General features: G+C 40.3%; 1 protein-coding gene across 3 annotated transcripts in view; it reads left to right on the top strand.

Annotated features, from left to right (window-relative positions):
• The window catches only part of tenm1 (teneurin transmembrane protein 1), an 833,960-nt gene that overhangs the window by 618,883 nt on the left and 187,629 nt on the right, over positions 1–27,448 (top strand). For all 3 annotated transcript variants that reach the window (XM_060832118.1, XM_060832119.1, XM_060832117.1), the window contains one exon: positions 619–819. In XM_060832118.1, the coding sequence (XP_060688101.1) occupies positions 619–819 (201 nt within the window). The remainder of the gene's footprint in view (positions 1–618; positions 820–27,448) is intronic.

Here is a 27,448-nt window from a genome sequence, read left to right as displayed (position 1 = left end):
CACTAACATACAACAATTGATCTAAAAATGATCCTTATTACTCTTATGATTAAAGTTGGTTCCCAATTATTTGAAAATAATTTGCTCACATCAGTTTATATATATTTGTGAAAATTCCATTTTCAACTCAATGAATAGAATGAGTTATAACTCTTATATACCAGAGGGTATTTGTTTTGATACAAGGGGAAAACGTGTTCTTGAACATTCTAAGAAATTGTTGGACATATTGGAATAAAATACTTGGAACTTCAACATGCAACTAAAAAGAAGGAACATAATTGGTAAAATCAGATATTTTGTATATTTCTGATATTGTTATAGATTGATTTATCTAATAAGTGTAATCTGTTATCACATGGTCAGAAGGAAAGGCTGAGATATGAGCGAAGAGGTGATGGATAAATTAACTAAGAGTTAGTTGGATGTGAGTTGGTTGTATAAAATGGGTAACTAGTAATCAGTGACTTTAATGGAGTGTTGCTAAGCAAAATAAAGCTCTTACATTAAAGTGAACTATTTAATGAATTTACTTAATAGTTTTTAAGTACAGTTAACTTTTGCAGCATAACTGCTGTTTATTTTTATTTAAACTGTTATTATTTTCTTTTTCTTTAGAAGACTGCTTGGATCCGACATGTTCAGGACATGGTGTCTGTGTACAGAGTATATGTCACTGTGCTGTTGGCTGGGGAGGGCTTAAATGTGAAGTCCCAGCAGCTGTTTGTCATGAGCAATGCTCAGGCCATGGGACCCTAATGCCAGAAACGAACACCTGTAACTGCGACCACAACTGGACAGGACCTGACTGCTCAACAGGTAATTACAGATATTGCCTGTTACTTTTAAAGCTGTCATTCATCACAGGAATTTTTCTATTGGCACAACATATTACTCTGATCCAAATTTGACCAGTTTTAGAGAGCGAGGTTTGCAAATTAAAACTAGAAATTGGAATTTAATTCAGGCAATGGGAGTCTTTACCCATCAAGCTGAGAGCCCCATCATGTCTCATTTCAAGAAGTCCCATCATATTAAGAACCAATTAGGTATTGAAGTACTTAGCAATGGATTTTATCTGGGATCAAGGACCCTGGAGAGGCCCACAGCTCCTCATTGCCATCAATGCCACTGAGGTATTGGTATAGCTGTTGGCAATATGCCCATTGGAGTCCAGGACTAGCAAAGGACCCCAGCCACAGGTGAATGGGGTTGATGAGGAGATTGCCATGTTGACGTTGCATAAGAAAGTGGCAGGGTGATTGGAGGCAAAAGCTTTGGCTTTCATTAAGAATTTATGTTCTGCTCTTAGCAGCTTGGAATCTAGTGACAGTCCCTTCTGCTCTTCAACTTAATCAGTGGAGGTTTTGCTGTCAGCAAGAGATTGGCATGGGGCGATTCCCATGAATTAAGTGTCCCCAGACACGATGGTTCCCATTATAACAAGTAGCACTAAGTCCAGTCCAGTCTGTGTCCTAAATTCACTGTAAGATGGTTTGCTTTGCCACCATAACTGTATCATATCTATATAATTCATCAGCTTTGTTTTACTTTGTATTACATGCTGCAGTGTATTTAAAGCTTCACACTTATACATACGAAGTGCCCTGAGGTGTTAAAAGTTTGAAAGTTAAGGAGAGGAATCAATTAGAAAAAATTAAGTTCCAAGGAAACTGGTCAAAGTGGAAATTTAAAAAAAAATTATTGAAAGGGATGTGAGTGTTCCTGACTGGCTGATAGTTTATGCTAATAACTGAATACTCTTCAGTAGGTGCTGATAATGGTAATAACGTTGAAATTCAGGGAGGAGTTAGATTCCCTCTTGTAGGCAATGATTATTCCATGCCACTTGAATATTACTTGCCACTTATCAGCTTAAGCCATGAGCAAGTTTTGCCGCTGGAAATCAGATTCTGGATCAGTGGTGCTGCAAGAGCACAACAGTTCAGGCAGCATCCAAGGAGCAGCGAAATCGACATTTCGGGCATAAGCCCTTCATCAGGAATAAAGACAGTGAGCCTGAAGCGTGGAGAGATAAGCTAGAGGAGGGTGGGGGTGGGAAGAAATTAGCATAGAGTACAATGGGTGAGTGGGGGAGGGGATGAAGGTGATAGGTCAGGGAGGAGAGGGTGGAGTGGATAGATGGAAAAGGAGATAGGCAGGTAGGACAAGTCCGGACAAGTCATGGGGACAGTGCTGAGCTGGAAGTTTGGAACTAGGGTGAGGTGGGGGAAGGGGAAATGAGGAAACTGTTGAAGTCCTGGGGTTGAAATGTTCTGAGGCGGAAGATGAGGCGTTCTTCATCCAGGCATCTGCTGGTGAGGGAGCGGCGGTGAAGGAGGCCCAGGACCTCCATGCCCTCAGCAGAGTGGAAGGGGGAGTTGAAATGTTGGGCCATGGGGTGGTATGGTTGATTGGTGCAGATGTCCCGGAGATGTTCCCTAAAGCGCTCTGCTAGGAGGCGCTCAGTCTCCCCAATGTTCAGGAGACTGCATTGGGAGCAACGGATACAATAAATGATAATATTGAATGTGCAGGTAAAACTTTGATGGATGTGGAAGACTCCTTTAGGGCCTTGGATAGAGGTGAGGGAGGAGGTGTGAGCGCAGGTTTTACAGTTCCTGCGGTGGCAGGGGAAAGTGCCAGGATGGGAGGGTGGGTTGTAGGGGGGCATGGACCTGACCAGATAGTCACGGAGGGAACAGTCATTGCGGAAGGTGGAAAGGGGTGAAGAGGGAAATATATCCCTGGTGGTGGGGTCTCTTTGGAGGTGACGGAAATGTCGGCAGATGATTTGGTTTATGCGAAGGTTTGTAGGGTGGAAGGTGAGGACCAGGGGCATTCTATCCTTGTTACGGTTGGAGGGGTGGGGTGTGAGGGCGGAGGTGCGGGATGTGGACGAGATGCGTTGGAGGGCATCTTTAACCACGTGGGAAGGGAAATTGCGGTCATTGTTACGTTTGGAGGGGTGGGGTCTGAGGGCGGAGGTTACGGTTGGAGTGGTGGGGTCTGATGTCGGAGGTATTGGAGGGATGTGGTCTGAGGGCGAAGGTGTTGGGTCTGAAGGCGGAGGTGTTGAAAGGGTGGATTGGCCATGCTAAATTGTCCATAGTGACTAGAGAAATACCAGCTGAGTGGGTTAGCTATTGTAAGTGTAGAGTTATGACAACGGGGAAGGGGCTGGGTCTGGGTGAGATGCTGTTGGAGGTTGATGCAGACTCGATGGGTCAAATGGGCTCGTTCCACATTTTTGGGATTCGATGATTCTATAATTCTGTTCTACGGAACTCTGTATCGGGATCAACAACCATCCTCACTACTGACCTTATAATGGTCATCAATGGAACAACTGAAAATCGTTGGGACTGAGACATTATCCTGAGGAACTGATGCAAAAATATCCTGGGGCTGATAAGATTAGCTTCCGAGACCTGTATCATCTTCATTTCTGCTGGATATGACTCGAGCTTGTGGAGAGTGTTCACCTCATTCCCAGTAACTTTCATTTCTGCCGTGGCTCCTTGATGTCATAACTGTGTAAACAAACAAATATCAATGAAAAATTGACAGTGAAAAGCTATGTCTTGTGAGCAATACAGGCAGATCACATAGTTAAATAGCATAGATAAGTAAATAATAGGTAAACAGCAGGAAAAACAAAAACACAGGTACAGGCGAATGTTAAGTGTTTGAGTCCATTCAGTATTCTAACAACAGTAGGGTAGAAACTGTTTCAAAACCGGCTGGTGCGTATGTTCAGGCTTCTGTACCTTCTTCCCAATGGTAGAGGTTATAGAAAAGCATTGCCAGGGTGGAATGGATCTTTAAGATCCTGGTGGCCTTTCCTTGACAGCGGGCCTGGTAGAATAATTCTACAGATGGGAGGTTGGCCTTTGTGATTGTCCAGACCGAGTTCACCACTCTATGTAACTGTCTCCGATCTTGAATGGTACAGTTGCCTTATCAGATAGTGATACATCCAGACAGAATGCTGTCGGTGGCACACCTATATAAGTTGGCAAGGGTATTTGCCATCATGCCAAATTTTCTCAGCTGCCTGAGGAAGAAGACACGTTGTTGGGCTTTTGTAACCAGTGCGTCCACATGAAGAGTCCAAGATATAAAACAAAAAGCTGAGATTAAAACTCTGTCAATGTAATACTGCATTTGTTGATGAAGTAGACATAATGCCACCTTTTTAAGAATATGTTAGATAGGAAGTTTAAGAAAGATATGAACAAATGGATATGAAATTAGAGCACACCCTGCTGAAGTAGCATGTCATATGTGTGTCAGTCCAACAAGAGACAATCTAACGATTGGTTTTTGACATTCAATGGTAAATTACCATTGCTGAATCTCCCACTCTCAACATCCTGGATATTACCATTGACAGAAACTGAATTGGACCAGCTCAGCAAATACGGTGGCTACAGAAATAGATCATGGGCTGGGAATCTTGCAGTGAGCAACACTCCTTCCCTCCATTCAAAACCTGTCCACCATCCGCAAGGCACAAACCAGGAGGATGATGAGTAGCTTCCACTGAACAGGTGCACCTTCAACAACATTCATCCAGCACATGGGAGCCCATTTCTTTTGCACTCGTCCACCAATTTTAACATTCATTCCCTTCATCCCCGATGCACAGCTGTATGTACCATCTGCAAGATGTACTACAGTAACACACTGAAATGTCTTGACAGCACTTTGTAAATCCACTGCCTCTAACATGTTGAAGGACAAAGGCAATAGATGCATGGAAATGCCATCAAGTTACTCATGATTGTGACTTGGTACTTTATTGTTGTTCCTTCAGTATCGGTGAATCAAAATCCTGGAACAACCTTCCTAACAACTCTGTGGAGATCCTTACATCCCAATAAATGCAGTGGTTCAAGAAGGCAGCTCTGTACCTGCCTGTCCAGTCAATGAATTCTGGCCTAGCCAATGATACTCACATCCCATGAATGAATATACACTGACGGAAATGACTATTTTTAAAAATCATAATTTCTTAACTTGTTTAAGTAATTAGAAGTTTCTTAATCGAGGCGAACATTTACATGACCAATATATTTGTATCTGTGATCAGCAAACAGACAACGAAGGTTATTGAATATTTTGCACTTTATACAGTGGAAATCAGTGTTGCCAATAATAAAGAAAAAAATGTATGCTCATATAAATTCCCATGTGTTGTTTTAACAGATGTTTTAAGCTGTTTGAGTTAGCTTTGAAGGCGATATGAAAATGTCATGCTGACAGGTATTATCTGAATATGCTAACTAATTTCTTCTCTAATTAATTGCAGTGATTTCTACACTATATGCTTAGCATTCTGCAAATGTATGGTAAAATCAACCTGAATTATTCACAAGAGATCTAATTTCAATAATTGTCTTAACTTTAATTTTGGTCACTTATATTATTTGTTTAAGTTGTGCCTCCTATTAATATGGTTAATGTTGTACAGTTCATAATTGAAGTGTGTGTTGGATTGCTGCAAACAGCAACTTACCACAATCCGTGGTAAATATTTGGTAACATGACCCCAAACAGGATGAATCAAGCATGAAGTGTAACACAAGTAACACAAATGGGAATCAACAAAACAGCCTACAGGGAGGATTCATGAGCATCTAGCACAGTAGCATTTGTGCTGGAACCATTTTTTAAAAACTCAATCTTTTTTTTGGATTACTTCCTCGATCAGAGACCTGCATCTATTCAACTGAAATAAACAAAAAAGAAAGTCTAGTGAGATATAAAACATTTGCTTTCTCTTTTTTTGTCAGACAATGCAAGGTATATTTAGTTCCCAATGAGATGTAGGTGGACAATAGTTTTGCGAATACGTATTTGTTTAAATCAATAGTTCAAATTTAAGCAGTTTAATTGGCATTGCTTCCATTGGCTTGGATTTCAATAAAACAATTTTTAAGCCTTTTGACTTCAGTTCTGTGCCTTGGCCTTGGAATCAAAGGCCCAGATATTCAAATATTCAGATAGTCATTGGAGCAGCACAGACTGGAGTTGCAAATCGCGACTCTGCAGGATTCCAGTTGCAGCTGATTCCATGGGAATTGGCCAGCAAATTGAAGATTCCAATGGACAATTTCCATGTGTCTCCAAGCCTCTGAAAGAACGCATTAAAGACAGGGAATTCAGAGCTCCATTTCAGTTAATTGTTACCCAGCAAATATTAGATGGTTAACGTCTTGTTTTAACTCATAGGTAATTAAAACTAACCTCCAAATTACCTCACAGTCCCATAATTACACCTTCTCTGAAACCGTACACAACCTGGATTCCTGGTACACAAGCATCCGAACCAAAACCCTGCAACCCAACATGTTTCCCGCACTTAATTTACAAGTATATCCTTTCACAGTAGCCATCAAAGTGACTGATTTTGCATGCTGGATAGTTGAATCTCAGAACCTACACACTACACCCTGCTGCAGCTGCAAAAGGAGGTGGGGTTTAACTTGCCTCAACTGCCCTGAAGTACGAGGAACAGTGTGCATTTGATATATACTTCACATTTCAAAAGGGGCTGGGATCAGAATTCGACCTAGAAATGCAAAGATCAATGCTAACAGATAAAAACACAAGACATTTGCCACTCCTTGGAATATCCTAGCCAATACTCATTCTGGTCTGATGAGCCATGAGTATAGATTGAAGGAATTGGAGATGTTTACAGTATTCATTTTTGCAAAAGAGGCTGAGAGATATTGATAATATGATGTAATGTGAAATTTCTGACAGCTGTTTCACTGACCTCCAAAAATGAGAGTAGAAAATCGTCTGTATTCTCTTTTCCCTGAAATTTGTAGATGCTAAAGATAGTTATAATTCAAGAATACATTTTAAGCAAAATACCAATAAAATGACTATCATTTGTGAGAGTATTTCTCTGCTTCTCAACTGAATTTATCCAAGTGACAGAATAATCTGTAATTAACAATTTCACTGCTGATACACACATAGAGAAGTGCCTTCCCTTTTAGCTTATTTTTAAAATTGAGTTCCAATGAATTATGATTGATATCGTAATTTTCTGCTATTTTATTAATTTTGTTTATATTAGGAAAATGAATTGGAAAATGCATAACAAAACTCAGCATTCAAAGTACTTTTACCGTTTATATTCTATATGATGCTTTCACAGTAGAATATTTCAGACATTGGAACTCAAATCTATTCAAGCTATTGGAATTAAAACTTTACTTGATCATTAGGCCCCATTGTAAAATTAATCCAGACTGCCATTAATACAAATGTGTTAGCCCAACCTTACCTCTGCTTCGGTTAGTAATCAGGAGTTTAAAAGTTTGAACTCTTTAATGGGTTTGTTTTTCTAAGGGTGAGCAAAACTACCAGAGGTATTACCCTTCAACTGCCATGCTAAATTAATGACTTATTTACCAGTATCTTGTCTTAATTTATGAATTTCACTGTTCAATTGTCAATCCATCAAACCTATCTATTTTGAGGTAGATATGGTTGTACATACAGTAAGTGATGGTGCCTGAGAGAGAGTGGGGAAGGAAAATGTCCAAATCTTAGTCTATGGGAAAACAGCAAAAAAACCTTGAATTTGTATCACCACTGCCATTCAGGATTAAAACATTATTACCATGAGACTCTCTCCTAGTCTAAACCCAGCTTTTGAGGAAAACTTGAAAGAAAGTTACATCGATTATAATTTTACAAAACCATACTGCAGTGACCCACTCTCAAATAATTATAATTTTTTATGAAACAATAAAGGGCACACTTAATTTCATAATAATCCAATTTTCTTTGGATTAATGCTTCATGGCTGAATTCCATACTCTGAAGGAGAAAGATATTACAGCTTTTGGCACCGTAATCAAAGTATTAGGGCCAGGGGCATAAATCATAAATATGCAAAATATTAGAGACAATCAATTAATAATGAATTTGGTTGAAAAGAAAGATAAACTGATTCATGCATTTGAATCTGTTTGCTCCATACGTCCAAGTTGAAAATGATCAAGAACCCTGAAGTAGGACATTGTGTCTGCTCCGCTGATTGTGACTGATCTGATAATCCTCAAATTCTACTTTCTGCCTTTACTCCACAGCCCTTACTGATTAAAAATCTGTCTATCTCAGCCTTGAATATATTTAATGACACAGCCTTTGTGGACCTCTAATGTAAAGAATTCCACAGATTGCCCTTGTTAGTAATTTTCAGAAGGAGTGAATAGACCATAGCCCAGGACTGTCATTTAAGCAGCAGGCTAATTGTTCCCAAATGGACCCCTTGCTGGCTACTGCCAAATTGGCAGATTTCAAATGCAATAGAAACTTGTAAGGGCTTAAAAGAAGCATTAATGTCTCTCCTTATCTATCAGAAATTGACCCACATAGTGCCTGCTGTGCAATTTTCTTTCAAATTGGCTTCCCCCTTCCTTTTAACAACTGTGTCAGCAAAGCTCCTACACTTGAGCTAAAGGAGTTCTGTCTTCTTCCACTGAAACAAGCCACTGCAAAGATACCAGTGGCTCACCAATGATAGGAAATGGAGAAGTCAGTTGAAACTTTGTAATCAGGAAAATTAGATGAAAGGTCAAAATCATCTCAACAATCCAGCTCTTACCTTCTGTTCTTGGGTTTCTAAAATGGGGAAGGTGTGAGCTAGTGCTGGCTCATAATGAAAGCAGTGGAGATGAGACAATTATGGGCATTTCTGGACTTCCCCCTTTAGGTTCTTTAACTTTTAATAGCTTCACCTTTGACCTCTTGTCATTTTTATGTCCTTGCTTGAGTTATTGTGTATGCCATCAAGAATCACTTTTTAAAAAATGCACAAAATCCAAACTTAGTCAAAAAAGAAAGAACTCAATACCTCACCATCTTGCCTTTGAATCATTCAGAGGAAAGGAATCAATATATAACCTGAGCCTAAAGAAGGTGCAGAGTGACTGAAAGTAAAGCTCTTAAAGGATTTTCTCTCCGCACAGATTTGTGAGATGAGTGGATAATGATGATAACCTGATTCAAGAAAGGATGTATCTGATTAGATTTCTCAACCTTTGAAACAGTCAGGTCATCATTTTAAAAAGAAAGGGTTAGCATCTAATCTTTCTACTCTTCTTTTGTACTGCTGTTATAGCAAATTTGAGATCACACGGTTTCTCTCAGAGGACAATGGGAGCATTTCTCTTGCACTGAGAAATCAATGTAAAGAGCAGAGCTGATAGCATTGAACACCACCAAGGTTGACAAAAAGAGAAAAAGATGAATTAGTCTGTAAACAATGATCAGGTGATCCAACCTTGGGATTTAAAACCCTAAAGACTGTATGAGAAGCACCAGCTAAGTAAGGTAATGGGGTTGAAATAAAACTAGGAACTGTGAATACTGGAAATCTTAAAGCAAGTCAAAAATTGCTGGAGAAACTCAGAAGATCTGGTCATATCTGTGGAGAGAAGACAGTGTTAAATCTTCCAATCCAGTGACCCTGCCTCATTGTCACCCTGTTAATTTAGATTAAATTAGGTTCCTACAGTATAGAAACAGGCCCTTCAGTCCAACAAGTCCACACTGACCCTCTGAAGAGTAACCAACCCAGACCCATTCCCTTACATTTACCCCTGACTAATGTACCGAACACTATGGGCAATTTAGCATGGCTAATTCACCTGACCTGCACATCTTTGGACTGTTGCAGACATGGAGAGAATATGCAAACTCCATGCAGACAGTCACCCAAGGTGAGAATCAAACCAGGTCCCTGGTGCTGTGACACAGCAGTACTAACCATTCTGCTATCTCTCCATAGATGTTGCCAGACTTGCTGAGTTTCTCCAGAAATATCTGTTTAAGATATGGGCTGCACAGTTTGTACATTCTGAGAAAGTTGAAGAGAATGGGAGCCTACAAAATGAACACTCCTCTCAGCATAAGGAGGGTACAAGGAGGAAAATATTTGCATGTATTTGCATCTAACGAGAAACAGGAGAATCAGAAAGCAAAAGGAACAGAAAAAGCATATTCACACATCTGTAGTTTTTGAGAACTGTTTTGTCTAAATAAAATCACTTCTGATATGGGAATTAGAGAAGAACTTGGGCTTTATTTCCGTCCTCAGTATGATTTCAAAAGACTCAGTTTTGGTTTGCCTTTATTTGGTCATGATGTTTGATTTTCCTGTGGATTTGTACTTTTTCTTCATTCTGTGTTTCAATGTAACTTGTGCATTTTTAGTATATGGGAATGAAATGGACAGAATAAGCAACACAAATTAGAATTTCTTAATGTGACAAAGGAAAATTGATCAGGATTTCCATTTCTTTTACATCAGAGTACAATATTTTCCATTCTTGAGTTGGGACCTGCACAACAGCATTAAATTGACTTTGCTTGGATTGACCAGTGATTGTGGTTGGCATCCAGTTAATGATGACAGAAAGGGTCTCTAAGCAAGAGAGCTAATAGGAGTCTGATGAGGGATCTAAGGTTGGCCATTAAAAGTAAGGGAAGTAAAGGATGCTTCCATCTTGAGGTGTCAACACAGTGCTTACAAAACATTTGAAATATACAACCATTGTGTAGTCACAGCTATGGACAATTAGTTAGGATGGATCTTGAAGTCATCTTTGAGCACTGCCACGCAGGACACACATAGACACACACACACAGTTAAAAATCACACAACACCAGGTTATAGTCCAACAGGTTTAATTAGAAGCACTCACTTTCGGAGCGCTTCTCCTTTATCAAGTGATTGTCTCAAGCAGCACTTGGAAAGCTAATGTTTCCAATTAAACCTATTGGACTATAACCTGGTGTTGTGTGATTTTTATCTTTGTATATCCAGTCCCACATTGGCATCTCCAAATCAAGATACACACACACACACACACACACACACACACAGGCACACACTCACTTCAAACATGTAGAGAGCCAGGTTTATCCAGAGAGTGTTCAGTGTCCATGGAACCATAATGGCTGAGAGGTCAATGTCCTGCAAGGATGAAGAGAAAAATCTGGAGCTAAAATGAACAAAAATGTAAATCATATATAATGATTGAAAATATCTGTAACAAAACTGGAAGGTCCTGGGGCATTGGGCATTGCTGACTTCCTATCTCAAATAATTATAATAAATCAGATTCAAAGTAACCATGACTAGTATTTGCCAATAAAATGTTATTGATTACATTTTAGTTTCTAAAAATATTTATTTGATGATTTTCATCAATACAGCACATTCATTATGGATTGAATTTGGATCAAAAAAGTAAAGCTCATCGTTGCAAAATCTCAGCAGAATTAATTTTCCTACCATATCTATATCCTCATCTCCATTACATTATTCCTGATTTCCATAACTTTGAAACCAGACACCAAATATTAACAATAGAAGAGAAATGAGAAGTGCTTTGCTGTGATTTCTGAGAAACAGACTGACTTGATATGTTACTGATATGTAATTTTCATCCTGATTGCAAATGCTGCTAGTACTTAATACTTGATAACATTTTGCAATGACCAGACTAGCATAACAATAACAATCATAAAATCAATGCTCTGATCAAATTACAGTTAACTCATTTGGCTAGAAACGTGTGTGCGCGTTGAAGTTTAATGTACAGCATGAGTTCAGTTGCCATTCTGACTGAAGTAGACTTTTTGAGCCTGCCTCCTCAACTTTCCTCTGAAACCGGAAGGTAATGGCAAGCCACAATGGAAAAGTTTGGGCAAAGTTCACAGCACAGAAGCACATTAGTGTATTCTTTTTAAGTGGGACCTATGGAAAGTCTGCACTAGTGAGTAGAGTGGGTTCTTTCTTGATTAGATGCTTTTTGAGATATGTCTCTTGATTAAACTTAAAATATAAGCCATAACTATTAATTTAACCTGGGGCAGTGTTTTGCAGAGGAATAAGACGGTATTATTTTCTGGGTCTGTTGATTGTGAGGGAGCAAAAATGGCCTTTAGTAGAGTGATATCCGCTTCTTGTCAGATGTGGGAGTTTAAGGGTTACTGTGGATTATATTTGCAATAATTGCTGTTGGTTACAAATCTTATCAGATCGAATGGATTGGTTGGAGAGACAGTTAGAAGCGATGAGGAATTTGCAATAGCAACAGTATGTGATGGATGGCAGACATAGGAAACGGGGAAAGTCTAAGATACTGTCATATAGATGGGTGAACTCCAGGAAAAGTAAGAGAGGTAGGCAGCTAGTGCAGGAGCCTTCTGTGGCTATCCCCATTTCAAAAAAGTATGCTGTTTTGGAAAATGTAGGGGGTGATGGATTCTCAGGGGAAGGTAGCACGAACAGCCAAGTTTCTGGTATTGAGACTGGCTGTAATGCAATGAGGGGCACGTTGGGTTCCAAGAGATCAATTGTGTTTGGGGACCCTCTAGTCCGAGATACAAATAGACGTTTCTGTGGCCAGCAGCAAAAAATCAGAATGGTGTGTTGCTTCCTTGGTGCCAGGATCAAGGATGTCTCAGAGAGGGTGCAGAATGTTCTCACGGGGGAGAAGGGCCAGCAAGAGGTCATTGTCCACATTGGAACCAAGGACATAGGAAGGGAAAAGGTTGAGATTCTGAAGGGAGATTACAGAGAGTTAGGCAGAAATTTTAAAAGGAGGTTCTTTTTAGAACTGCTTGGGAGGATTTAAACTAGTAAGGTGGGAGGGTGGGACTCAGGGAGATAGTGAGGAAAGAGATCAATCTGACACTGGTACAGTTGAGAACTGAAGTAAGTCAAACCGTCAGGACAGGCAGGGACAAGGTAGGACCAATATATTAAACTGCATTTATTTCAATGCAAGGGGTCTAACAGGGAAGGCAGATGAACTCAGGAGATGGTTAGGAACATGGGACTGGGATATCATAACAATTACAGAAACATGGCTCAAGGATGGGCAGGACTGGCAGCTTAATGTTCCAGGATATAAATGCTACAGGAAACATAGAAAGGGAGACAAGAGAGGAATGGGCGTGGCGTTTTTGATAAGGGATAGCATTACAGCTGTGCTGAGGGAGGATATTCCTGGAAATACATTCAGGAAAGTTATTTGGGTGGAACTGAGAAATAAGAAAGTGATGATCACCTTGTTGGGATTGTATTATACATCCCTAATAGTCAGAGGGAAATTGAGAAACAAACTGGTAAGGAGATCTCAGCTATCTGTAAGAATAATAGGATGATTATGGTAGGGGATTTTAACTTTCCAAACATAGACTGGGACTGCCACAGTGTTAAGAGTTTAGGTGGAGAGGAATTTGTTAAGTGTGCACAAGAACATTTTCTGATTCAGTATGTGGATGTACCTACTCGAGAAAGTGCACAACTTGACCTACTCTTGGGAAATAAGGCAGGGCAGATGTCTAAGGTGTCAGTGGGGGAGCACTTCAGGCCCAGCGATCATAATTCTATTAGATTTAAAATAATGATGGAAAAGGATAGACCAGATCAAAAAGTTGAAGTTCTAACTTGGAGAAAGGCCAATTTTGATGGTATTAGGCAAGAACTTGCAAAGGCTGATTGGGGGCAGATGTTTGCAGGTAAAGGGATGGCTAGAAAATGGAATGCCTTCAGAAATAAGATAATGAGAATCCAGAAAAGGTATATTCCTGTTAGGGTGAAAGGAAAGGCTGGTAGGTATAGGGAATACTGGATGATTAATGAAATTGAGGGTTTGGTTCAGAAAAAGTGGAAGCATACATCAGGCATAGACAGGATATACTGAGGGAATCCTTAGAAGAATGTAAAGGCAGTAGGAGTATACTTAAGAAGGAAATCAGGAGAGCAAAAAGGGGACATGAAATAGCTTTGGCAAATAGAGTTAAGGAGAATCCAAAGAGTTTTTACAAATACATTAAGGACAAAAGGATAATTAGAGACAGAATAGGGTCCCTCAAAGATCAGCAAGGCAGCCTTTGTGTGGAGCCGCAGAAAATGGGAGAGATACTAAACGAGCATTTTGCATTAGTATTTACTGTGGAAAAGGATATGGAAGATATAGAAAGTAGCGAAATAGCTGGTGACAGCAGGTAGTGAAGAAGGCTAATACCATGCTGGCCTTCATAACAAGAGGGATTGAGTATAGAAGCAAAGAGGTGCTTCTGCAGCTGTACAGGGCCCTGGTGAGACCACACCTCAAGTACTGTGTGCAGTTCTGGTCGCCAAATTTGAGGAAAGACATTAAGACATTCTGGCTATTGAGGGAGTGCAGCGTAGGTTCACGAGGTTGATTCCTGGAATGGAGGGATTACCTTACACTGAGAGACTGAAGCGATTGGGCTTGTATACCCTTGAGTTTAGAAAAGTGAGAGGGGATCTGATTGAGACATATAAGATTATGAAAGGATTGGACACTCTGGCAGCAGGAAACATGTTTCCGCTGATGGGTGAGTGCCGAACCAGAGGACACAGCTTAAAAATACGGGGTAGACCATTTAGGACAGAGATGAGGAGAAACTTCTTCACCCAGAGGGTGGTGGGTGTGTGGAATGCTCTGCCCCAGAGGACAGTGGAGGCCCAGTCTCTGGATTCATTTAAGAAAGAGTTGGATAGAGCTCTCAAAGATAGTGGAATCAAGGGTTATGGAGATAAGGCAGGGAGCGGATACTGATTAGGAATGATCAGCTATGATCATATTGAATGGCGGTGCAGGTTCGAAGGGCTGAATGGCCTACTCCTGCACCTATTGTCTATTGACACCTTGCAAAATGTCCATATTGAAGAGGAGGAAGTGACGGATGTCTTGAAAGGCATAAAGCTGGATAAATCCCCAGGACCTGATGAGGTATTCCCTAGAAGTCTGTGGGAAGCTAGAGAAGTGATTGCTGGGCCTCTTGCTGAGATATTTGCATTGTCGATAGTCACAGGTGAGTGCCGGAAGACTGGAGGTTGGCAAATGTGGTGCCACTGTTTAAGAAGGGTGGTAAGGACAAGTCAGGGAACTATATACCAGTGAGCCTGATGTCGGTGGTGGACAAGTTGTTGGAAGGAATCCTGAGGGACAGGATGTACATGTATTTGGAAAAGCAAGGATGATTCGGGATAGTCAACATGGCTTTGTACATGGGAAATCATGTCTCACAAACTTAATTGAGTTTTTTGAAGAAGTAACAAAGAAGATTGATGAGGGCAGAGTGATGGATGTGATCCAAATGGACTTCAGTAAGGCTTTCGACAAGGTTCCCCATGGGAGACTGGTTAGGTCTCACGGAATAAAGGGAGAATTAGCCAGTTTGATACAGAACTGGCTCAAAGGTAGAAGACAGAGGGTGGTGGTGGAGGGTTGTTTTTCAGACTGGAGGCCTGTGACCAGTGGAGTGCCACAAGGATCGGTGCTGGGTCCTCTACTTTTTGTCATTTACATAAATGATTTGGATGTGAGCATAAGAAGTACAGTTAGTAAGCTTGCAGATGACATCAAAATTGGAGGTGTAGTGGACAACGAAGAAGTTTACCTCAGATTATAACAGGATCTTGACCAGATGGGTCAATGGGCTGAGAAGTGGCAGATGGAGTTCACTCAAATAAATGTGAGGTGCTGCATTTTGGGAAAGCAAATCTTAGCAGGACTTATACAATTAATGGCGAGTTCCTAGGGAGTGTTGCTGAACAAAGAGACCTTGGAGTGCAGGTTCATAGCTCCTTGAAAGTGGAGTCGCAGGTAGATAGGATAGTGAAGAAGGTGTTTGGTATGTTTACCTTTATTGGTCAGAGTATTGACTACAGGAGTTGGGAGGCCATGTTGCAGCTGTACAGGACATTGGTTAGGCCACTGATGGAATATTACGTGTAATTCTGGTCTCCTTCCTATCAGAAAGACATTGTGTTACTTGAACAGGTTCAGAAAAGATTTACAATGATGTTGACAGGGTTGGAGGATTTGAGCTATTGGGAGCGGCTGAACAGGCTGGGGCTGTTTTTCCTAAAGTGTCGGAGGCTGAGGGGTGACCGTATAGAGGTTTATAAAATTATGAGGGACGTGGGTAGGGTAAATAGGCAAAGTCTTTTCCCTGGGATCGGGGAGTCCAGAACTATAGGGCAAAGGTTTAGGGTGAGAGTGGAAAGATATAAGAGACCTAAGGGGCAACATTTTCACCCAGAGGATGGTACGTGTATGGAATGAGCTTCTAGAGGAAGTGGTGGAGGCTGGTACAATTGCAACATTTAAAAGGCATTTAGATGGGTATATGAATTTGGATTTTGAGGGATGTGGGCTGGGTTCTGGCAGGTGGGACTAGATTGGGTTGAGATATCTGGTCGGCATGGACGGGTTGGACCGAAGGGTCTGATTCCATGCTGTACATCTCTATGAGTCTAACTGACAAAACTTGCCACTAAAATGGTTCAAGATGAAACATCAACTAGACAATGATCTAAGGGTCTGCTTTTGTGCAAGACACATACAATGATTGATGAATTGATTGATCTCACAATGAAAAGAAATCTGTCGGGTAATTTAAAGCAGAATTTGATTGTCAAAACCCTTTTTTAAGGAAAAATTCTGACTTCAATTATTGCGGAAGCAGAACATTTGCTCAGATTCGTGCTACCTCCAATGGGCAGGATTTTCTCAGCTGCTGAATGATTTGGGGCAATGGTGTTTGGGGCATTCAGTTGGGAAAATATGATGAGATTATCCAAAATTAAATTCTTGATGTCAAGAAACAAAAATCCAATTTTGCAACTGCATCTTGATCAGTAATGATCTTGCTCTTGAGCGGTGAGTTGCCTATTTCCATATATTTTCCTATTCGCCCAAACGCTGAAGAGAAACTAATTGGTGACAATTCCCAACATGAAAGTCAGAGTGGGTGCTTCGTGATTCTAGCATGTGGGAGAATAGGAAAATTGTTTCTCCAGTCCTCTATCTTGGGCAACAGTCACCATAATCTTAGGGCATTTTTATTGACCACAAACATTCACAAAAGTTGACGGTAGATACTTGCCCTGTCATATCTCTAACTAATTAACGATACAGTTCTTCACTTCATTGCTGCACTTTGGAGCACACTGGCACCTTTCATTGTAAAGCTGCAGCCTTGACACTTGACACACAAGGAAAAACATTGATTTCATGGACTAGACCAATGTGCATCTCAGGGCTCCTTGCTTGCTCTCTTAACGCTCACTCACTATGTTCCAAATTCGATGCTCACAGCATCTCTGCCTTGGCTTGCCTTTTTTTTTATCCTTTACCCCCTCATTAAGAACTTCATGGCTCACAATCATTCTCTCTTTGAATTTTAGTGCAGATGTGAAGCATTGTTATAGCTATTTGTAGTAATTAGTAAAGGGGATAGACCTGTTGCTCCACAGCAATGTATTGCATCAATGTTACTCCTGCAGCATGTGTCAACAGTTTACATTGCAAACACGATATCTGTGCTCAAGTCAAATGAATATGTCTCAAAGTCAAAGAGGACACATCCTCGATCAAGTCAAGGAAAATACGCAGTGGGTCCTGGCACAGTAACTCAAGAGCAGCAACTGATATCAGTCCAAGGGCTTCGATATACTCAGTCAGTCACTTGGAACAAGAAGGGGCTCCTTATCACTACAGTCTGGGAGTGGCCTATGGTCTGTCTAACAAACCCAGTCCAATCATTCTTGAGACTCACTTGGGGAGCTGTACAGAAATCAGTCAGTGGTCTAGTCACTCAGCAGTGGGGAGCTACCATCAGACTGGTCAGGGGGGTGGACCACAATCAGTTCTGAGGGTCAGCTCATTAAAAGTCAAGGAGAGCTATCAGGAGCCACTGCAGTCATAGGAATGTTGAGATTAAAGGTAGCTTTCCCCAGGAGGGATAATAATTCTGAAGGGAGACAACTTAACATATCAGGTGGGGAGACAACAGTGCAATGGAGGGCATGAGTATCTGTGATGTCTTGAGGGGGTGGGAGGGTTAGGAGGCATGGGTGGATTAATCAGTCATAACCAGCCTGACTTTGAAGGGGAAAATACTGCAGAATAGTAAGTGATGACAAGATATCAGTAATCATATAGCTATTTGTGCAATCTACGGTATTTGTGCAATGTGACCTGTGCTGCATACGTCAGAATAAGGTCCCTGTGTCAAAAGTTCATGTAGTAGCAATCCACAGCCCTCCTTTCTGTATCCTCATGCCCCATTCAATGAGGAACTGTACCAAGCCATAATTTGTGCGTGATGTGAATGTTGACTTCACACATTGTTAAGGTCCTGTTCTGTTCCTGGTATGCTTCAAGGAGATTAGTTGACATCATGACCAATGGTTCAGGAACTGCCTTGGTCATTGTTTCTGTGGCCATGGTGCAATGAAGGCTAGAGAAATTGAGGAAGAACGAATTAGGCCGCAAGCCGAGGGTCAGAAGAAACCACAGATGGCTCCCAAACATCCTTCACATGAAGGAGTTGCAGCAGAAGGTTCTCACAGGAGACCCAGCATCTATCATTCTTGATATCATTTCCTCCAGATGAATAAGGTCCAATTTCACCACAGACCGAGGATGTTCCAGAATACTGACACAAAACTGTTGTCAACTATTGGAACAGGACCTGTGCCAACAAAGCTGATTCCCCCAAGGTGCTGGACACTATAAACTGTACAAGCATTGTGTTGGGAGTGCCATATTATCTGACTTTATTTGCAGGAAATGGCTCAATTCAGTTAACGTACAAGTCAACCATGATTATCAGATTTGTAGAAATCTGAACCAGGTACCCTGGGAACAGGTATAATGTCGATATCCTGTGAACTCCAGTGATCCTGTTTCATTCCAAGGGCTGATACCTTATAGGGATGGTTATTGGAAGACAAAGGCTACCCTTTCTAATCACAACTGGCAATTCTGTGATGTCTCCCCTGACTGAGGCTGAACACAGTTACAACACAGCCCATTCCTCATCCAAGGCTGTGGTGGAGCTGATGATAGACCTCCTGAAGATGAGGCTCTGATGCTAAGCTTGATATGCGAGTTCTTGCAGTTCTTGGATAGTATGTACAACATAATCTAATAAGTGTATTCAAAATCATGAGTAGGCTTAATAGAATAGATAGGAAGAAATTATTTACATTCATACAAGGACTAAGAACCAGAGGACACAAATTTGAATTGATTTGCTAAAGCAACACAGAAATATAGAAAATAGGGCAACAATAGACTATTTGGTCTTTCAAGCCTATGCTGCCATAAAATATGATTATGGCTAATCACCTATCTTAAAGTCCAGCTCTCACTATCTCCCCACAGCCTTTGGTCCCTTTAGCCCTAAGAATTATATCTAAGTCCTTCTTGAAATCAACATTTTCACACACTGTTTAGATAGGGTATAGAATATATTGCCTGGAAATGTGGTGGAGGCAGATTCAAGAGATATACTGAAGACCAAATTGAATGATTATTCAGATACAAATAATGTGCAAGGATGTGGGAGAGAAGCTGGAAGCTAGCAATAGGTAATGATGCTTATTTGAAGAGCCAGTACAAACATAATGGTCAACGAGCCTCCTTCTGCACAATAACAGTTCTGTGATTATATAATCCCAGCATCTGGGCTCAGCACAAAAGGAGCTGACAAAGAGGAGATATGAATAATGCTGAAGATCTGGCAAAGCAACAGCAGTTTCTCAGCAGGAAGATGAAGACATTGAAAAGAAGGAATATCACCTTCTGCATGACACAGCGTTGGAGCATCATGAACAGCAAATCAGACAGGACTTAAATGACAGCATTGCAATAGACACGAGATAGGTGCAGTAATCGCTCATTGACTGACTGTAAATTTCTTGTTCCTCAAATAACAAGCAGTTTCTGTCTGTTCCCAGAAGCATATGCAGCTCTTCTTCATTTGTTTCTCATTTTTAGTTGTTACTGTTCAAAAGTGAAAATTTTCAACCATTTAAATGGTTGCAGTAAATGACACTTGAATATTGAATAATAAGATGATGTTAGGCTGCACTGGATGTTTTTTGAAAAAGTAGTACTCCCTTATGGAGGGTGCTATGATGGGGTGACACTAAGGACAGGAATCTGTGTAGCTTTGTTCTTATAGCTGCTGTTACAATGTCGATCAGACTGGTGATATTTTTCATTTATTTATTGGATGTGGGCAACACTGGCTGAACCAGCATTTATTGCCCATTCCTAATTGCTCAGAGGGCAGCTAAGAGTCAGCTACTGAAGTCTGGGTCACACATAGGTCAGACATGTAAGAATGGCAAATTTCCCTAAAGGACATTAGTGAACCAGATGGAATTTTCTCCTGATGATCAGCAATGGTTTTATGGATAGTATTAGACTCTCAATTCCATGTCCTTAGTGAATTCAAATTCCAACATCTGCCATGGCCCAATTCGAACACAGGTCCCGAGAACATTTGTATTCTTAGCTTTTGGGAGTTGTACATGTTTAAGATATATTCTTGTGTACTTCTTGTAATGCCAAAGGATATCCTAATCCCTGTCCCAAGTTGTCTGGTGACCATATCCATAAGAGTATCTAATTTCTTCAAAGGGTTGTCATCATTATCCAGGCTCAGCAGTTAGCACTGTTACCTCACAGTGCCAGCGATCCGGGTTCGATCCCAGACTCGGGCGACTGTGTGGAATTTCCCATTCTCCTGTGTCTGCGTGGGTTTCCTCCAGGTGCTCCGGTTTCCTCCCATAGTCCAAAGATGTGCAGGTTAGGTGAGTTGGCCATGCTAAATTGCCCATAGTGTCAGGGATGTGTAGGTTAGGTGCATTAGTCAGGTGAGATTGTAGAGTCAGAGGGTAATGGGTCTGGGTGGGTTACTCTTCAGAGGGTTGATGTGGACTTGCTGGGCTGAAGGGCCTGTTTTCACATTGTTGGAATTTTAATACTACCTGGTATCTGGATTAATAGTCTCCTGATCACACCACAAGGCCATCACCTACCCATTATGTGAAATAGCAATACATGTATGCATGTGCACTTGTATTTGACATTGAAGTGTCAGCCATGCCATCTATGTGCCTTAAGGAACATTTTCTTTTTGTTCCCCTCCCACTATGTGCACTGTGAAGGGCAACTCCTGGCTGGCAGCACTTGTATGGGGAAGGAAGTTTAGTGGGATGTGAAGTGCTAGCACAGATTCAATGGACCAAAGAGCCTTTTTCAAGTGTTGTGGACCTCTATGACTTTATGAGCTGGTACACAGCTGGACTTTAACTATGACACCATCACCAGGAATCCCAGGAAGCCCCAGCTTTGACGAGTACTTCTGTCAATTTCTGGTAAAATTCAGGCTTTCTCTTTTACTGTCTCAGACATTTTTGGTTATAACTAGTGACAATTCTTGTAGTTTTTGTAAAAAAAAATGTGGCAGGCCAAATCATTTACAACAATCATTAAAATGTATTTAAAATTCAGGTCACTTATCTTTTGTAATGGCTTTATGGGAATGTAACGATTAAACCATACAGCAAACTCTCAGCTTATTCTCTGACCTGTGCTGAGTTAACTGCAATTAGTCTTAATGGATTTCAAGACCGGAGAGAGAATGAGCGCAGCTGTACTGATATTAGCTAGATTTTCGCACACCTGGTTGTTCTCCTATGACTACTTTTCGCAAGGTGTGATGGTTGGATTATTGAATGAGAGCAGGATGAAATGTGGCTCTTCTGACTTTCATGGGAAATCAAGCTGTTGACATTTAGCATCTGGAATGGTGGGTGAGGATCAGTGAGGGTTTGCAGATTATTGATCCTGGTTGACCATACCCCAGACGCAGTCAGCACATTCTATAGAGAAAAAAGTGAAATGCATTATCAATATTCTTTTAATGACAGGGGTTCCATTTTCAAGTTGACCATCTGTATATATTGTGGAATAGCAAGTAGAAATTTTAAAACGTGGAGGTAGTGGGATAGGAGGAACAACATACTAAGGCTAATTAGTCAATTAGATATTGCTGAGACACTAAAATCTGATTAGAATGAGCATGGAGGCTCATGAACTATTGCGTGACCAATATGATGGTAGTGTTTTGAGCTTATTGGCAAGGCTCAGTCAAAAGCCAAATCTAACATAAATGACAGAAAATTGACAAAATTTAATCCCAAGGCCAGAAATAAACAATGTAATAGATGCTGGGACATTGAATAAATTTAAGGATGCAATAGGCAGGTTCTTAATTAGTTATGGTAATAGTAGTAGAAGGGTTGTGGAGAGCAGCTGGGAAAGTGGAGTTGAGGCCAAGATGAGATCAACCATTATTGTATCAAATGGTGTCAGGCTCAAGGAGTCGAATTGCCTACTCACGCGCCTACTTCTTATATTCTTATGTTCTAATCGGTCGATCACACCATGAAACAAGCTTTGCAAAGGAAGCTGCTCACTTCTTTTAAGCCGTTTTGTAATGTGTAGTTTATATCTTACGAGTTTGCTGTTTCTATGTTACTTTGATTTTGTTGTTCAAAAGAAGTTCAGAGAAGTTCTTTGAGCCTTTCTGATGGATCCTTAGCAGTGTACTTCATCTCATACATGAGACTATGCAACCAAGTTCTGTCACTGAACACACTTCTGTGAAGTTACAGTAGCCCCCTGGGCATATGCCTTTGTTCTTCTCCAGAACCTACAAGTAATCAGGCAGATGTATTTGCTTCTTAACTACTTTAACAGAACACATCCTTACACTGCATTCATGGTTTTCATACATTGGCGTACTCAAACAAAAAATCCGAAAAGATTCATTCACAAAGTCAGAAACATATCTGCAGCCAGACAGGTAAACCACTCCAGCACAAGCACAGCTTTATCAATGGCTCTGATGATTACAGCCATATTGATTTTTGTACGGCAGGCTCCATTCAGACGAGTGTGAGAGATCTCAATTGCATTTCCTAGTCTTCAATATGCATTTACTTCAAACAGGTCATTTAGATATTGTTTGGCAGTATCAATGATTTCATCAATTTTCCTCTGAAAAATAGTTAAAAGAAAGAAAGGAAAGAATTTCCCCTTACACAGTATAATGGAATTCTTACAAGTGCAGAGCATAACTAACTGGACCAACAGGCCATAAGTGCCTAACTTGTACTCCATTCATGAATGCACAGGGCTAACACTCCATGAATGCTTGTCATCTGTGACTTGAGGATTAGAATTATTGGCAACTTAATGCCCTGACAATGCCTGTGATCCTTCATCTTGACAAATGTCAAATCATTTCAAAGGCTGAGAAGAATGAAAGGATGTTTGTTAGGCTCCTGCCACTACAGCATTGCCAAAAGAGAGGGCCTGAGGAGAGGAGAGAGTTCCATCAGAGTTGCTGCCAGGATTTCAAGCTATTTCATCAAGATCTGGTGAAGTACTGCCAATAGAGTAAATACAGCAATGAGGAATTGTCTAACTTCTATTACCCAGTGTCTTGACTAATGCTGTTGTGCAAAGGCATTCAATTATGGAACAAACAGAAAAAGACAGGTTGCAGTAAATAAAAGAAGGTGGTGTCTACCACAAGATAGCGAAATTGGATGCATAATGGACATCTTAATCTGAAAAAATCAACAGAGAAACTGAAAGAGAAGAATTCATTTAATTATACCTACAATTGGCACCAGGCATCTTCACAGATGCTGAAATAAAGTATCCTCATCAATCATCAAGATAGATGAATGGAAATAATTTCTCCAATACTTTTGATGTGGCTCATACCAGACAAGTTCCAGGATTCTCAAGTAAACATTAGCTTCCACAATACATCATGCTAATGCTCACTTTAGTAGAGGCGAGTGGTCTGTGTCTTTTATCTTTTCACCTCATACTAAGCAGTCCCCCAATCAAAGGATAAAATGTTGATGGATTTAATAAAAATCTCTGCTGAAACTGACCTGATCTGCAATAACTGATTTCTCATAGTTTTCCTGTGGCTGCTTGGGCCTGTAGCTTGAGCACAAATCTCAAAAAACTTGAGTAGAATGCCTGAGGGGTTTGGATGTGGCCTCACCCTGAGAGAAACTATTATTACATGTGATAGTTCCTGACACAGCTCTGATTCTGGACTCTCATTCAACAAATGTACAGATCTGTGTAAGGAGGGACTAATGGATTGTAAAGTACCTCTTGAAACTTTGTGTGAAGTCTCCAGCTGATTCTGTCATATGCTGAGTCCGTTCAAAGCAGACTACTTTAATTCTGAGCCCAATATTTGTATAGTGGTAAGTCAGAGCATTAATTATGGTAGCTATGTATGGTACCATAAGGGATTCAGTACAGTAGACCACTTCTTGTAGCAGTTTTCACATCTTGCTGCTGCTTGATATTCCCAAAGGTGGTCTGTAAATGCTCTCATATGCAATTCCTGTGAAATCTAAATCTCTGCTCAGCGAATCAAGCAATCTTCAAGTTGACTCTCCTCCAACAATAACAATTTGCATTTATATTGAACCATTAACAAGGAAATTATGTCTTATGTAGCTTTGCACAAATGTAATTAGACATATATTCACACTAAGTAAAAGAAGGAAGCAGAAGAAGGGATGACTAAATGTTTGGTCAATTAAATGGATTGAAAGGATGGTTTAATGGCAGGTAAAGAGATGAGAAGGTTAAAAGGTTCAGGGCCAGAATTAAAACTAGAAGTAACAATGATGTGCCTGAAAATTTGACAATGGATGGGTGGATATCAGAATAGATGTATGCTACGTCGGTTGAAATGGGTGTTATTTCTATCAGACGGACAATGAGAATAGAAGTTTAGCTTAGGCTCAAATGGAGTTCCCATGTGATGAATATTCTGGTTCAACTAGATGCAGGGGCCAGATGGTAAGAATACAGAATTGTCGGTCACCGCAGACATAATTTCTGTTTTCTTCTTAATATTAAAGTGAGCTTGATATTTATTAGGAGGAATAGGATGCCACACCTTCCCTACAAAATATGTTGTGTAAATGAGTAGAGGGATATACAATTAAAGGTGTATTACAAATCATTAAAAGTAATGCCATTGCTCAATAAGGCCACAAAATGCAAACAAAGTACTCAAGTTCATTTTTAGAGGAATGGAATTGAAAAATCAGAAGTTCTGTGAACGTATATGAACCATTGTTTAGAAAATCATTGGTATAATGTGTACTGTTCTAGTCTCTATATTGTTTGAAATGACATAGCAGCCCTGGAGAAAATACAAAAAAAAATTTATTCAAGTATGCCAAGGTACATCTTAGCCTTTAAGATATTATGACACTACTTTTAACAATTTATGTGACAGCACACTCCCAATCCCTGAAACCTCCAATCTAGTTAATCCAAGCTGGAGTTCTTTTCTCCAGAAAGGAAAAATTGCAGGGTAACTGGTTTTTAAGGTTATAGAGAATTTGATGAGAATAGACAAGCATATGTGTTCCACTGGTGGGTGAGACCAGACTAAGAGGCAGTAAGTATAACAAAGTCACTAATAACATAGCAGAAATTCTCTGCTTAAAGAATGGTTTGAATATGGTACATATTTGCATAAAGGATAGCTGAGACAACTGGTATACCTGCCTTCAAGGGAAATTTGGTAAAGACATGGCAGAAATATATAATTGAAAATGTTCTGAACAAATACATTTACTTTTCTACCTATCTTTATATGAACAGCAAATTTATCAACCACACTTGTGGTCCATTTGTCCATGTATTTACAGTACTAACTCGATTATCCAAACATCGATCATCCAAATTTCGGATAATCCAAACAAGATCTCAAGGTCCTGATGCTTGGGTAAACTGTGTTATCCAAACATTCAATTATCTGAAAATTTGATTATCCAAACATAATACTCACCACCTGTGTCGTTCGGATAATCAAGATTGCCCTGTATTATTAATTCTAAATAATGAAGTCCCACTTATATTTATTTATGTTCATATGAATAAAGTTTGAAAATGATTGGTATGGCATATAAACAGTGGCATGAAGTTTTTTACACTGAATGTGCTGTTCTTCTGCTGTGAATATTTCCAAACTAAATAGTACCAGGCACAGGAGACGTTCAGAACTTCAGTGTATTCAATGGGTCATAGGAAGATTTGTTACAAAAAAAAACAGAAAATGTTGGATTTAATCAGCAGGTCAGGCAGAATTTGAGGAGAGAGAAATGAAGTTGAAATTTCAGGTTAATAGCCTTGTAATGTTGGGCTGGATTATATGCTGAGAGTGGATTTCCTGAATTCAGCATAAATATTGAGGCAGCTACATCTGCCTCTGCTTCACTAGTACTCCGTATTTTAAACTTCAGTCCATGGACCTTTAGTTAATATGAGGTGCAAAATCATCCCTCTCCAGGATTAGGTCCAACCTTATGCGGTTACTCAGAGTTAGGCAGTTTCACTATGAGTAGTCGTCATTGCTTGTATTGTGGGAGACTCTGAAGGAAGACCAACAGTGAATGGTCTGGAACTCCAGTCAGTCTGAGATCTTGACAGAACCAGGGCAGTGGGGGGAAGACCCTTATGAGGATGATGGAGAGTATGTTGGAAAAGGTGGAGATGGGAACAGGAAGAGTTAACATATGGAGGAAATACTACAGACAGAGGCTAGCAATTGAAACTGGGAACCAGGCAGGACGTGCACACCACTCCTCCTGTAAATGGCCATCAGTTTGCAAAGTCAGATGTGCCAAGCTGCAGATTGCATGCAGGCCTCTCTTGCTGCCCATTAAGCCTGAGCGATAGTGGAATGGGGCTTTCATAAAGCCTTGATTGGACTTTCCCATCCAAACACCCATAGTGAGAGTGGGCACATACAGGCTAGCAGCAAGTTTACTGATGATGGCATTCTGTCCTATTTATGAGTCCATGTGTCTGCTTTCCCACCTGTAAATTCCAGTTTGTTAGCACTGTTTCTCTTGCCGCAGGTGCTGCTCTCCCTGCTGAGTATTTTCAACATCGTCTGTTTTTATTTAAATTAATTGCCTTTGTATTTTCAGAGACGGTCAGCCTTATTTGAACGTGGGAGGACAAGAAATAGCAACAGAAGTAGGTCATTTAGCCTCATGAGCTCATTCTGCCATTTAAGGAGACCATGGCTGATCTTCCATATCAACACCATTTTCCTACACTAATACTTATTTTCTGGTGTCCTTATTATCTAGAAGCCTATAAGTCTCTATCTTGAATGTACTCAGTGACTGAGTCCTCTAGAATAAGGAATTCCAAAGAATTACCATAGTTTCTTGGCATTGGCACCATATTATTAGTGTCACCAACAATTTAAAACACCCAGAAATATTATTGATTAAATAATTAAGTCTTCTTTTAATTTCAATTTCTCCTTTTGATTTGAATATTTGCTTTGAAAGAGCATGCAGACAGGAAAATGTTTTGAAGGAGTTGCTCAGCCCATTGCATGTGCGAGATAAATGAACCCACATTGATATAATAGAATTGCTGAAACACCTTCAGTTAATCATTGTGCCTATTTATAATTCAACTCCTCC

The sequence above is a fragment of the Hemiscyllium ocellatum genome, chromosome 11 (assembly GCF_020745735.1).
Source record: "Hemiscyllium ocellatum isolate sHemOce1 chromosome 11, sHemOce1.pat.X.cur, whole genome shotgun sequence".
NCBI classification, from domain to species: domain Eukaryota; kingdom Metazoa; phylum Chordata; class Chondrichthyes; order Orectolobiformes; family Hemiscylliidae; genus Hemiscyllium; species Hemiscyllium ocellatum.
The sequence above is the reverse complement of the archived record's forward strand: the minus strand, read 5'-3'. Positions and strand labels throughout refer to the sequence as shown.